Genomic DNA, 14,777 nt, shown 5'->3' with positions numbered 1-14,777 from the left:
CATTAGGCGTCGATGTTTCAGGCGTTTGAGACAACGGAGGCGACAGATGCGTGATGCAGATTTGGGCATGACAGATGCTAGTGAGATCAGTACGGTGGTTACTGAGTATGCTTGTGACGGCGATGTCACATTTACATCTAGCTTGTCTTCAGACGATCTTATGTCTACGGATTGCATATCGGATTGCACATTGTCTTCACATTGGTTACTAGATTCAGATGCTACTTTCCATGTCACGTCGCATCGTGAGTGGTTTAGCACGTTTTCTAGTGGAAAACTTGGTTGTGTGCACATGGCTGATGGTGTTGTGTATGACATTGAGGGTACAGGAGATGTATGTTTGTCCTTGCCCAGTGGTATGAGATTTACCCTGCGTCATGTGCGTTATGTGCCAGATCTGAGACAGGATTTGATCTCAGTCAGACAGTTACTGGATAGTGGATGTCAGATTTCGCTACGAGAGCGAGATTTTGTGATGCATTTGGGTTCGCTAGTGATTGAGAGAGGTGCCAGGAGTGGTACAGGTTACCCATTGCATGTGGATCACGAGAGAGACGGTGTTGTCTCTGTGATCACACAACCAGGTAGAGAGCGAGAGAGCAGGCAAGTCTCTTTTGCTTGTGGGTTGCAGGATGCTTTGCATGGAGTGCAGAGTAGTGAACTCGTTGTGCACACAGTTGGGGCACGACTTGAGCAGTCACACAGAGAGGTGACAGAGTCAGACATGCATGCTTTGCTAGTGACTGAGCAAAGCAGAGAGTCAGTTGTGAGAGATACTTCTATGCAGGATAAACAGGTAGAGCGGTCTTGCTCTAGTGAGTCACGACAGGAGGACGTTGTGCAAGAGTCTATGCATACAGAGTTAGAGCATGAGAGCTCTAGTGAGTCACAGCAGATTGAGTGGTCATGTTTGCAGTGGATGATTGCAGAGGAGGCCGAGACGTCAGCGACTATGCAATCATTCCTTTCTATGCTCGAAAGTGAGCATGGGGATATAGTTGTGCAGGATGTGTCTTCCAGCAGACACCTAGAGCAGCTGGTTTGCTCTGAGGTTGCACGACAGGTTGATGCGTCTTTTGTGGACAGTCAGGAGATGCATGTGGCTGACATGCCTTGTCAGTCAGAGATGCCTATTTCCAGGGATATATATGTTGATGCATGCTCCGTAGAGCTAGCAGGGCCCGCTAGCATTGCATCGGCATTCGGTGGTCTCATGTATGAGATGTTGATCTTGAGACCGGATATCGCAGCTACAGTGGGAGCATTTGCAGTTGGGGTTGTTAGTCGTTTGTTGACTGATGATGGCATAGTGCACGAGGGAGATATGCAGGTATTGCATACATACTTGCAGTACGTGTGTGGTACGTCTGGTGGTGTATGGACTTACACGGGAGCAGGACAGCCGGATGCACACGATCACAGCCAGCCAGTGGGCATCGGTTGAGAGCGGTTTTCTCTCACCTTTTGTAGTCTTTAGACTAGGTTCCCTTGCTTAAAGGCACAATCGCCTTTAAGTGGGAGGTTGTTGGGGTATAGGCGTCTGTGCCTTGCCCGGCCGCCCAGAGTCTGGGCGCCCACTTACTTGTATACCTTATACATAGCATCAGTGTATAGGGGGCTGCTCACTCTTTGAGTCTCCCCACCCACACGCGTGTGTGTGTCTCCTTCTCTCTCTCACTCTCCGTCTGTGGTGCTCCCCGATCCCCTTCAATATTAGCAGATGGAAGACTTGATCGTGCAAGCCTTCACACACTAGAGGCAACTAGGGAAGCCCTTGCTCAGAGGTCTCTTACCAGTGCCTTGATTCACAGAGAAGTATCACCACCCTCAATATATACAAAGGTACAAAATTTTTCCTTGAAAGGATCTACCGGGGCAACCAATTATAGCCTCCTATTCTATAGCTTGACGCTTCTTTCTCCAAGGTATTGCATGAAATTCTATTTTGCAACATCGATGGCTGGCATACATCGGGGAAGTATAATTTTTTTTCCATATTCATCGCCACAAGAGTGAGCCACATGGAGGGGCAAGTTGAGGCTTGCTATATTTACTTCGTTGGACTAAAAGCTTTTTCTGAAAGGAGGGTAGAGGATTTTCTACATAGTGTAATCTCAAAACGCCACTATAGATTCCTACTGAGGACACATGTGTGATGAAGGTAGCGATATTTGTGTTAGCTCCTATTTTATGTGTGATAGAAAGGACATATATTCACAACAGTGGACGATTCGACTGCACAACCACTACTCCAACTCGACAACACTGCAAGGTCCGTTATCTCTATCCAATTCCCCATGCCTACGCGTTTGCTTGGCCAACACATAAATCCTACAGGGTAGGGCACAACTTCCATTTCTTATAATTTTTGGAGAGACCATAATGCCAACTCTCCACCATAATTTTGTATCGCACTTTTGCATGACATGCATTGTATATTGAGCATTTTAACTTTGCGCCTAACAACAAGACGAAATGTTCTAACTATTCACAGTGTTTTTATGTAGTTTGATTCAAACATTTTCTTTCAGATTGCACAATTGGACGACACTCGTTTACGATAACCAGGTGGATAGTGTAGTTCAATTTTTAGTCTGTTGCTGCTTTTTATATTTTTTGAGTTTGTCATTGCTTTCTTAAGTTTTGTTTAGCCACATGTTTTCTTTACTAGTGCACCCTTTATCCCAACGTTTTCCTCCTTAAGTATGTTTTGCACTAGGTTCGATGATCGACAGTGAAGAATCCTTGCTCCCTCTGACTATAACAACATGTATCTCTCTCTCTCTCTCTCTCTCTCTCTCTCTCTCAAGTTCCATGAGAAATAAGAGAAAATTGACATATACATGCAATTCTTTTTTAAAAGTTCGTCAATGCTGTGAAATTGGAACATTTTATAGACAGCTATAGAGGTAATCAATCATCACATACACAATTCTTCTTTCAAAAATCACCAATGCACTTTGGACTTTGTTTGCTTTAGTGCTAGACGCTTGCTATCTATCTGAGTATGTCCTGTTGTGTTCTATAGGAACTCCCACCAAGCAACACTAGTTGAAGTTTGAGGGGAATTTTTATAAATTTCAGGAGTATTTTGGTAATTTTCCCTAAAATAAAATACCTTATACAATGCAAGATTGAACTACACAAGGATCCCGCCACTACTGTGCCGAAGCCTTGCTGCTAAGACCTGCGTTCTCTCACTCTCTCTCTCTCTCTCTCTCTCTCTCTATGGTCAGCCACGACGCGGCCTGCAGTAGATGGCGTGCCTGTGTGGCCATGCACAAAATGTCGACTTCGAGCTGTTCCTGTGGTTCCGCACGCAAACTTGGCGAGTACCCTGAAGGGCATTGGCAGGACCTTTCCAATTTCATTTCCGTCTTGGAGTCTTCAGACGTGGTAGGCGTTTCGTTCTTTCTGTTTCCTCCAGCACATTTTGGATTGGCGTGTCGTAATTCGCTGCTGGAACTTGGCTACCTCGAGGAAGCAGAGACTATGGTTGTAATGTGCTAGGGAACTGGACTGTTGAAGACAGGTAGGCATGTACACCATCATTGCATTTGGTTCGGAAAGGTTCAAAGCCAATGTGCATGCATACAAGCTGTGCATACATGCACTAGGGTATATTGAGGTGAGTATACAGAATCCAAGTACAATGGTCGAGTTATCGTGTTTTGGCACAAATTCAGAAATGCAATCTCCTTGCCTTGCTGCTAATTCAGTTGGTGCTCCAATATGAGGTGTGAAACTGTTGTGTAGGCTTCCCTGGTGCTGGAAAAAGAGATATTATTATCTGGCTGAGCGGTTGCATATTAGTGTATGCAATTGCAGAATTTTTATGCTGGTCTTACTGTTAAGCCATGAGCATTTATGTACATTGCATCCTACCTGGTCACTACACATAACACTAATGCTTTGAACGCCTCTCTAGAATCCCTTTAAACTACTGAAGTTCTCGCTAGTGATTCAAATTTCATGATATTTCAATTTTGAGTCATAATCGACGAACCTAGACACGCCTGATTAATACATGTGCAATGATGCACAGAAACGGATGAGAAAGAAGAGGGAGAGCTTGCTTGCACCTGCTGCGTTGCACACTCCTTGCACTCGCTGTTTTGCTGGCCTCAACACACTCAAATCCACTCCCTACCACACATGAATTCACACACACATTCTCACACATACAGCCACACACATTCAGTTGCACAAACAGCCACACACTCTTGCACACATATTCTCACACACAGCCACACACATTCTCATTCTCTTGAGGGAAGAGGGTCTTTGGGTTTTCGGAAGGAGAGGTTTTTGGCATGTATAGACAATGAGTTCAATGGATCCTTTAAAGGTAATCTCAGAGGTTTTTAGAGAAGTTGGAGGTTGGATGGATAAGCTCTTTCAGCGTCATTGCCAAATTGGTAGGATGCTGTAACCATTAAGACACCACGTGCAAATGGAAAGAACGCATGCAAATTAACTTTTGTCTTTAAATACTTAAACTGAGAGAGAGAAACTTCACACTTGAGACGAGACGTGGAGTGGCGGAGTTCCACGCCCAGATGCACTGGCCCCTTTCTGTATCTTGTTATAATTGATCTTCACAAGATACAATTTGCGTTAAAGAGCCACACCTCATAAAATGAGTGTGTTAAAGACTCCCCTAAGGCTTTCTTTTATAGGCCCTTTGCCTTGCTCTTACAAGATTTTAAAGCTCTATGCTTTTAGTGCTTCCCAAAAGCAAACAAAAATCTTCTGCTTTTAAATTGATGCCAAACGTTGTGAGCCTAGGTGCTACGCCTGCAACCTACAATTTTCGTTGCAAATTTCACCAGAAATCACGGTGCGTTCTTCACACTTGAGATGAGACGTGGAGTGGCGGAGTTCCACGCCCAAATGCACTGGCCCCTTTCTATATCTCGTTATAATTGATCTTCACAAGATACAATTGCCGTGGAGAGCCACACCTGATAAAATGAGTGTGTTAAAGGCTCCCCAAAGGCTTTCTTTTGTAGGCCCTTGGTCTTGCTTTTACAAGATTTTAAAGCTCTATGCTTGTAGTGCTTCCCAAAAGTAAATACAAATCTATTGCTTTTAAAATGATGCCAAACATTGTGTGCCCAGGTGCTACTCCTACAACCTGCAATTTCCGTTGCAAATTTCACCGCAAATCACGACGCGTTTTATCAGTGGCTGTGGCTAAATTTTGATTTGCCTTGCAATTGTTGGTGTTGGTTGACTTTAGTCGATACTCTTTGAATCCGGTATTGTAATTTGTTACCCCTCCAGACATCAGGATGGTCGCCAAAGCTATGTCTCGCCAAGTGTGAACATGGCCCTATGGTTAGGGCTGTAAAGGAATCCTATAAAAGGGATCATGGGCTCATTTGTGAGCCATCTTGTGTGATCTTTATGCTTGGATTTTAGGCCCTTGGCAATTCTACCCGTACACCCATATCGCTGGTGGGCTTGGTGGTATGGGACGTCAACCCTTGTAGTAGAGGCTAGTCCATTCGCTACAGGCTCGAGGGTGAGCCCGTATTGGCTCTCTGGCTGGTGGTGAGCGTGATGTCCGCTCTCTACGTTTATGCGTGAGTATGGCTTGTGTCATGTCATGTGTGCAGGATGGATCCGGTGAGGGACTAACATTGTGATCAAGTGGAAGCATTGATCCGAGTTGTCACGATTGTGACTATGTTGTAGTATTACATCTACTCCTAGTTGAATATATGCAAAGTGCCATGCCAAGGAGAACCCCTATGCTTGGATGGTCACGACCCTTCGCTCAAGAGATATGCCTCTTCGCCAAAAGCCACACTCCTTCGACGACTGGTCACACTCCTTTGCTCTATGGTTACGACTCTTCGTCCAATGGTTGCAGCTCTTCGCTGAAAGGATGTGTCTTTGCATCTAAAGTCATGTCTCTTCACCATGAGTCACGTCTTTTCATTTGTGTCTCTTCGTCTCCTAAATAAGGAGCCTATTGTACTAAGTTTTCAAGCATTCATTCAATCAATCAAACACACATTCCGTCTCTTGAGTCTCAGTTTGATCTTAAGTATGAAGTTTTAAGTCTTAATTATAGGATTAGCACCACTAATCCTCACAGTGGTATCATAGCAAATTCTTTTCCCGGGACCCGAAGATTGTGAGCTTCTCACCTCGCCGCTACACTCTATCCCCTTCCCAGAGTTGTATTGAAGCAAAAGAAAGGTGGTACACATGTGCATACGAGCATGAGGTAACTTGAATTTTTTCTGTTCAAATCTATATCTAAAAGGCAGAACAAAGATGTGTGTGTGCGGCGTACCCGGAGAACTTCGTGCACCCTTTCATGCGAAAGGGCACTGACCCGGCAGAAGGCCACCCACCTCTCCCTTGCTCGCACCTTTTCCCAAGGCGATGTGCCCCTTCGCGGCACCCTTCCCCACACAACCCGAAGGGTTGAATTCTGGAAACGCTGAGCTGATTGCTGAATTTAGCGCTGGCTGATTTGTTGGGCTGAATTGCACCTCTGCACTCGCACCCCTTCAGGCATGTGACACCCAAGCAATGTTTCCCCTTTGTGCACCCTTTCTCCATGCGTTGGCGTGAAACGCAGCCAGGCTGCTCGTTAAAGTTTCTCTTCGTTGGAGTTGTCTCTACGTAAGCAAATAAGCAACGCATAGTTTTTTTTACCGACAACCAGAAACTTTAATTAGTTCCCTTGGCCGGCCAACCTCATATTTTCCAAAACCATGTGAAACCACACCTTCAAGTAACAAGTAAAAAAAAGGCATCCAAAGAGACTTACATTAGAAAATTTAAAGCCCAACCAAAGTGTCTTTCGCGCTAGCACTCGCACACGCACTCCCCTGCATGCTGCATGGTCGACGGACGCCACAAACAAGTTCCTACCTCTTGTGCACAGGCGAGACTCCCGAAGAGGTTCTATTGCAACGCGAAGTGATCGTCATATCCGATACTCGAGATGCTGAGATTATTACCCGACCACAGAGCCGGAACCCGTTCTAAACATAATTTCCACTCCCGGAGTACCCGTCCTAGCACCTGTTCGTTATTCCCTTTGAGGCGTAACCATGCCGAATTCTGAGGACGGAGGTGGTCAATCGATGCCCTTACTCTTATCAAGGAGCAGATGGCCACACTTTCCACAATCACACTCGCTTGGATGAGATGCAAACCCAAAACTCGTCACAAATTGATCATACAACTTCTCAGACTACACATGCTGATTCAACACCTTCATCTGAAGCTTCAGTGGACGAACCAAATGAATCAGATCCAATTGATGAGGTAGACAATCCTGAACTTCAATCACTTTATAAATTTTTTAATGCTGCACAGAAGAAGAAGCTTGATGTTAAACTGCCAGAACCGTATAATGGTTGCCGCGACAAGCGCGTGCTACACCAATGGCTGTTCAAAATGGAGGTTTACTTATCAAACACGGACTTAGTAGAGAGTAAAAAAGTTGCACTTGCTAGTTCTCTGCTCAAGGACAATGCATTTCTTTGGTGGCAACGACTGGTTGTTGATGGTAAACACACACCTTCTTGGGATAAATTTTGGCGTGCTATTCGCAAGGCGTTCGAACCTGCCAATTTTTATGCCGGGTCCTCTCTTCGCCGCTCGAGCCAGACTTATATCACAGAGTTTCAGAGACTAACTCTGGAGATAGAGGATCTCAGCCCCTCTTATAAACTACACAGCCCCTCTTATAAACTACACAGTTTTATTGACGGGCTTGAACCAACCCTGAAGGACGATGTGTACAAATACAACCCTACCACTTTAGATGCTGCAATTGCCTATGTGGAGCGTCTTGGCGATAATCGGCACCCTATATGGAATTTTCTCTGTCACAAAACGGGAGCGTACACGAGCACTTAGAAAATCTGAAAATTATAATTCTTTGAAAACATGAGAGAAGGGAGAAGATCGACACAGTATTGAGGACCAGAAGATGGGCTGGTCCCCCCCCGTTAAGAGTATTCTTTTATTCAGGGAGAATTCTTATACAAGCACGAGAACCCGAGGAAACCCCTCCGTTCTGTAATCTTAGACCCGAAGGTCGTGCTTTCCGGTAAGGGCTTGGGCACAAGGCCGTTCCTTCCCGTAAGGGACTTAGGCGCGAAGCCGTGCTTTCCGGTAAGGGACTTAGGCGTGAAGCCGTACTTCCCGTGAAGGGCCTTAGGCATGAAGCCGTACTTTCCCGTAAGACGGGAGATTCCTGCAAAACAAACCACACAAAGCAACAATTCTCAAAGCGTATCAACACCTTATACCTGTCGCTTCTTGCTTGGAGAATCGACCTCCGTACTCGGTCGTCACGCGAATACTTGCAGTTTCCGTCGCCAGACTCTACTCCAAAACCCGAGCGCTGGTGCTTTTCTGCTGCTTCCGGCTCTCCCAAACTGAAACGCTGGCTACCCTTTTATAGGGTCCGACACCCGGCAGGAATAGGGGTCCAAAAGCAAAACTTGGCGCTCCTAGAGAGAGGAGAGAGAAAATCGCGTTTTCTAGAGAGAGGAGAGAGAGAAAATCGCGTTTTTTAGAAAGAGGAGAGAGAGAGATCGCAATTCAGCCCCCTGCATAGCTATTAGCGCTGGCTTTTTTTATAAGAGCCCTGCTTGCTTTATTTTATTAATAAAGGGGCCGGTCTCTTAAAAGTGACCGGTCACTTTATAAAATAAAGTGTGAACCTGTTCAAACTTTTAAAACTCACTCAGTTAGTGAAAACAATGCTACATGGACACATTCCAGGCGTCCCCGGGTGCAGGACACGACACAGATGCAATGCAGTCACAGACTCCTCGCGGGAAAACATTTGTCCTCCCGCGACTGCTCCTGCTTTTCGAAAAAAGCGTCATTGAACCCATCTTTATTCTTGTGCTTGCGTTCTTACGCGTACTTTCTTACTCAGTTCGGATTTCCTCCTTAGCCTACGGAATGCCCCCTTTCTGATGCACTCGTCACCCATCATGTGACGCATCAGGGGCACCCGTAACCCGGCCCTTTCCACCGAACTTACGGAAACTCCTTTGCGATGTTTACCGTCACCCATCAAATGACACATCAGAGTTGTCCGTTCCTGATGGCATTTCCTGTAGCTACAATCTTTTAACAATTCTTAGTGTACACATTAAAATATCCTAATTTCATGAAAAGAAATTAATCATTAAAAATAAGAAATAGTCCAATTAGCAACATCCCTCTGGCTTCTAAACAGTTGACCTCAACTGTAGTGCTTGGACATATACTTCCAATATCTCGAGATAAGCTGCTAATTCCTCCTGAGTCATCCACTGAGCATCTAAGTTCGAATAATTCTTGAACTTAACCAAATACTTCCGTGTTATCTTTCCGGACTTAAGGGGCCGCTCCTGATGACTTACAATCTGCTCCGGTTGGAGTATTTCTTCTGTTTCCTCAACCTTAGGAGGTTCCTCAGCGCTAGGCTGGCGCAGGGGCGGTCCTACATACGGCCGGAGTAAACTGACATGGAAAGCATTGTGGATCCTCCAATTAGGCGGTAGCTCTAATCGGAATGTAACATCATTCACTTGCTCAGTGATCTTAAACGGCCCATAATAACGGGTAGAAAGTTTTACCACCTTCCCCTTATGAGACGCTTGTTTTTTAAGTCGTGCTTTCTCAAACTTGAGTAAGACTAACTGCCCGACCGTTAAGTCGAGATTCCTCTTGTGCTTGTCTGCAGCTTTCTTATGCTTTTCTTGAGAGCGTAGAATAGCTCTCCTCACTTGCCCGTAGGCTGTGTCCAAATCCCGGACAAATTCGTCAGCTGCGAAAATCTTATCCTTAGTTAAAAGGATAGGTGGAAGCAAAGGCTTACCATAAAGGTGCTTTCCCCGTCGATGAGTGTATGGTATTGTTATACGCATACTCGACAGGAGGCAAATATTTCTCCCAGTCAGATTGCCGGTCTGACACATAAGCTTTTAACATATCCAATACTGTGGAATTGGCTATCTCACTTTGCCCGTCTGTTTGAGGATGGTAGGCAGATGAAAAATTCAGCTTTGTACCAAGATTATCCATCAAGGCACGCCAAAAATTTCCCATCATGCGAGGATCTCGATCACTCACAATAGACTTAGGCATTCCATGATGCTTAAAGATCTGTGCCAGGAAGACCCTAGCCATATGATTTCCTTTGATCGTTTTCTTGACTGGTATGAAGTGTGCTTGCTTGCTAAACCTGTCCACAATGGTCCAGATCGCGTCATTTCTAGTCTGAGTTCTAGGGAGGTCCATGATGAAGTCCATGGCAATACTTTCCCAAGGTTCATTAGGCACAGGCAAAGGTTGTAGCAACCCAGGCGTCTTATGCTGATCATACTTCACTTTTTGGCAAACCAAGCATTCCCTGACATACTTATCAATGTCTGCTTTAAGGCTAGGCCAAAAGAAATATCTTTCCATTGCTAAGGTTGTAGGGAGAATACCCCAATGACCCGCATAAGGCGAAGCATGTGCTTCATCCATGATCTTCTTTCTTAATGGTTCCGCCACACATATGGCCTGATGGTGGTAGAGATAACCGTCCCGAATGGAATAGGGAAACTCATTCTCTCCACGATGTAGCTTTCCCCAAATGGTGGAGAAGTCTGGATCATTCGGATATAAATCCGGTAGTGCTTCTAATTCTTGGTGATACACCGAAGTGATAGCGTTCACCCTTGGCCGCCTAGACAGTGCGTCTACGACTACATTCTTACTCCCAGCCGTGTGAAGGATCTGGAAGTGAAACATAGACAAAAAGTTTGCCCACCTCATCTGCTTCTCAGATAGTTTCCTTTGCGTAAGAAAATACCGCAAACTCTGGTGATCAGTCTTGATCACAAAATCCGCTCCTAGAAGATAGTGCTTCCAGTTGGATAAGGCGTGAATCACAGCCGAGAGTTCCTTTTCGTAGATTGATGCATGCAACTTTGCATCCTTAAGCCGTCTGCTTTCGTATGCCACTGCATGGCCTTCTTGGTTTAACACTGCTCCGATGCAATCGCCTGAAGCATCGCAGTGAACCTCAAATGGTTTCCTTAAGTCAGGCACTATCAAAATAGGTCCATGGCACTTGAGCCGATCAAAAGCTCCTTGTTGTCTCGATCCCCATCTGAAAGGAATCTTCTTCTCTGTCAAATCATGAAGTGGTCCGGCTACATGAGCAAATCCTCGGACAAACCTTCGATAATATGAACATAATCCCAGGAAGCTACGTACATCATGTACCGTAGTGGGAATAGGCCAATCTTCGACCACTCGGATCTTGGCAGGATCCATACTCACTTGATTGTGAGAGACTATATGGCCGAGATAGTGTATCTCAGAGAGAAAGAACTCGCTCTTCTTTGCATTCACATGCAACTCATGCTTTCGCAATTCTTGAAACACTAAGTCCAAGTGCTTCCAATGTTCCTCTTCTGACTTAGAGAAGATGAGTATGTCGTCAAAGAATACTCCCGTAAAAGCTCGATGCGGGTTGAAAGTGCTGTCCATCATGCGATTGAATGTCGCAGGAGCATTGGTCAAGCCGAAAGGCATTACCAAAAATTCATATAGTCCAAAGGTTGTGCGGAAAGCAGTCTTATGGACATCCTCAGGGGCGATCCGTATCTGATGATACCCACTCTTTAAGTCTATGCGACTAAAGACACTTGCACCCTGCAACTTATCAAGTATATCATCAATCCGATGGATCGGAAAGCGATTCTTGATTGTGATCTTGTTTAAAGACCAATAGTCTATGCACATTCGAAACGTGCCATCTTTCTTCTGCACCAGTAGAACTGGAGAGCAGTAGGGTGAGGCACTGGGCCGTACTAACCCTTTCTCTAGAAGCTCGTTGACTTGCTTCAAAATTTCCTCTTGCTGAGCAAGACTTACCCGATAAGGGGGTTGATTGGGAGGCGAGCTACCCCGTATGAGATCTATGCGGTGATCTTCCGGGCGTACCGGAGGGAGTTCATCAGGAAGTGTTTCTGTGAAACAATCCTTGTACTTTTCAATAAATTGAAGACGCTTAATTTCCAGACTAGAGAGAGAGTCCCTACTAGTTTTATCCTTTGCAAAAATCAAGTAAGCAGAAACACACTTCTTCATTTCTTTCTTAATGGAGATGTGGCTTACAATTGGGAACTGCCAATCTCCTGCATCAGCTTGAATCTTTATTTTCTTACCCCCATGATCAAAAGTGAGGGTCTTTTCCACATAGTCGGGAATAGGTGTCATGTGGAAGTGCCATGGCATGCCCAAGATGATATCACATCCCTCGATGGGTGCCATCAAAAATGATTCGCGGTCCTTGTACTCGCCAATCCGAAGATTGAGCCGTCCTTGCACGGGAGTTGCATTGGTTGTCAACCCCTCGAATGCCGATCCGGATGTAACCGGTGTGCCAAGCTGAGCCGGTGTGAGGCACAATCGTTCCGCAGTATCCAGGGAGATGAAGTTATCCATGGATCCTGGATCATAAAGAATCAGTACTCGCTGGTTGTTCAAAGACCCCCAGCCCTTCAGAAGTTGACGCTTCCCTTTCTCAGATTCTGTGTTTCCTTGAACATCTGGGATTGAGTTCGAACTTGGTGGTGCGGGTTCCTTCCTTGCTTTCTCTTGCCTCGTAGAGGCTTGCTCTTGCCGTTGCTGCTTTAGCGGGCAGTCCGGTTTCATATGTCCTTTCTCGCCACAGTAGAAGCATCTTCCTTCCTCTCTGAAAGTTTGAAGTTGAGTAGGAGAAAGATACTTAGTTCGCTTGCCAGTGCCCTCTGGCTTCTTAGAATGATCATCGTCTCTAGATGGAGGACGTTTTCTTCCCTGGCTCCCATGGTCATCGTAGACCCCTCTTTGTCTTGCACGGTAAGTGCTATGCTCCATCTTTCTGGGCGTCCCAGTTGAGTGCAAATCCTTAGCAATGATTGTTGATTCCATCATCCTTTGAAGAGTATCATGCGGATACACCTTCATACTCTTTCGAAGCTGCGGTTGGAGACTCGCTTTGAACTTTCTTTTCTTTTCCTCGTCGGCAATCTTCATGAAGGGAGTGACCTTCAGAAGAACCGATCAATACTTGTCCACATAAGTCGTTACTCTTTCATGTTCCTTTTGGGCAAGCCAGTCCCATTCCTTCCGTATGTCCTGCTCGAATTCAGGTGGAAGAAATTGTTCATAAAATTCAGATTTGAAGCTCTCCCAAGTTCTGGCCTGAGAACCTTCCAGAATCTTGGCTAACCACCAATTACTTGCCGTTTCCTTGAGGTGCATCCCCACATGGCGTAATTTGGATTTTTATGTGAAGTGCCCATTGGTAAAGGCGACTTCAAATTGTCTGATGAAGGACAGTGCTTTGGAGATGTCTCTCCGTCCGTTGTAGGTTTCGAACTTGATGTCCTTGTCGCCTGATTTGAAGACTCTCATGCGATGTTGAGACTTGCGACCTTGCTTCTTAAATCGAGGCTTATCTTTAGGTTGATGTAGGGTAGTGGCGTAAAAAGCGTCATTGAACCCATCTTTATTCTTGTGCTTGCGTTCTTACGCGTACTTTCTTACTCAGTTCGGATTTCCTCCTTAGCCTACGGAATGCCCCCTTTCTGATGCACCCGTCACCCATCATGTGACGCATCAGGGGCACCCGTAACCCGGCCCTTTCCACCGAACTTACGGAAACTCCTTCGCGATGTTTACCGTCACCCATCAAATGACACATCAGAGTTGTCCATTCCTGATGGCATTTCCTGTAGCTACAATCTTTTAACAGTTCTTAGTGTACACATTAAAATATCCTAATTTCATAAAAAGAAATTAATCATTAAAAATAAGAAATAGTCCAATTAGCAACATTCTCCTTGGTGACAGATCTTTAAATAGCGCTCGCTTTTCATAGCGCGATCGCAGAGAAAGCTATAACCAAAGTCAACAACAACAATCTCAATTTAGACAGCAAGCAACAGAGCCTTATTCAACTTCAAGATTCTATTCTCAAGATCGACAATCTCGAAGCAGATCTTTTTCAAATGCTCCACTTGATCGTGGTAAAGGACGTGATTTTTCTCAAGATCGGCATTCCAATACTCAACAAGGCTCTTTGTCAAATTCTTCTTCGACTTCAAAGAAGGATAGTTTATATACAATTTGCGGTGGCGACCATAGATGGTATCAATGTCCAAAGAGACTAAATCCGTCTAATCATAAAAGAAATTCCAACGCGGAAACATCATCGAATTCTGAACAACTAGATTCTGCTAAGGATAAAGGAAATCAGTGGTCAATACCATTCATGTCTCAGAGGATACGACTATTTTTATGAAGCATGCTCAGTGCAATTCTTCAGTTTTGGAACCTCTTTCAAAGCAAGTTTTGAGTCTTCTTGGAACTCTCAATGGTCGATCCATCAACATTTTGGTGGATAGCGGATGCTCTAATAATTTCGTAAGTACTCAAATAGTTCGACAGCTTGGCATAGCAACTTAGAGGACATCTCACTTATATGATGTGGAGTTAGCAGATGGATCAATTTTAGCTTGTGATGAGACAGTTCGATAGTTGCAGTTCAAGATTCAAAATTATGCAGATCAACTGGATTTCGAAGTTATGCCTTTATCTTACTACGACATGGTTCTTGGTCAGCATTGGTTATTTCAATATGATCCAGCATTTAGCTTTCGAGGACACTACCAATTTGTTCAAAGATGGATGTGATCTGGTTTTACACGGGCTTTATCGTGCGGAACGAGTGATTCAAGCCTCACGTGTACTAGTCAAAC

The 14,777-nt window shown here is 45.0% G+C and overlaps 1 protein-coding gene across 3 annotated transcripts in view; it reads left to right on the top strand.

The window, feature by feature from the left end:
- The first annotated feature begins 3,136 nt into the window (after positions 1-3,136).
- Positions 3,137-14,777, top strand: part of LOC147461560 (uncharacterized) — a 95,699-nt gene continuing 84,058 nt past the window's right edge. Inside the window, exon 1 of one of the 3 annotated variants that reach the window (XM_086509068.1) lies at positions 3,137-3,396. In XM_086509068.1, the coding sequence (XP_086365194.1) occupies positions 3,229-3,396 (168 nt within the window). In that variant the 5' untranslated portion in view covers positions 3,137-3,228. Of the gene's footprint in view, positions 3,397-3,482; positions 3,629-14,777 lie in introns of those variants that run through there. The other 2 variants (XM_086509066.1, XM_086509067.1) reach the window with 2 other exon arrangements.

Source organism: Adiantum capillus-veneris, chromosome 3 (genome assembly GCF_014529385.1).
Source record: "Adiantum capillus-veneris isolate H3 chromosome 3, ASM1452938v2, whole genome shotgun sequence".
Classification (NCBI taxonomy): domain Eukaryota; kingdom Viridiplantae; phylum Streptophyta; class Polypodiopsida; order Polypodiales; family Pteridaceae; genus Adiantum; species Adiantum capillus-veneris.
The sequence above is the reverse complement of the archived record's forward strand: the minus strand, read 5'-3'. Positions and strand labels throughout refer to the sequence as shown.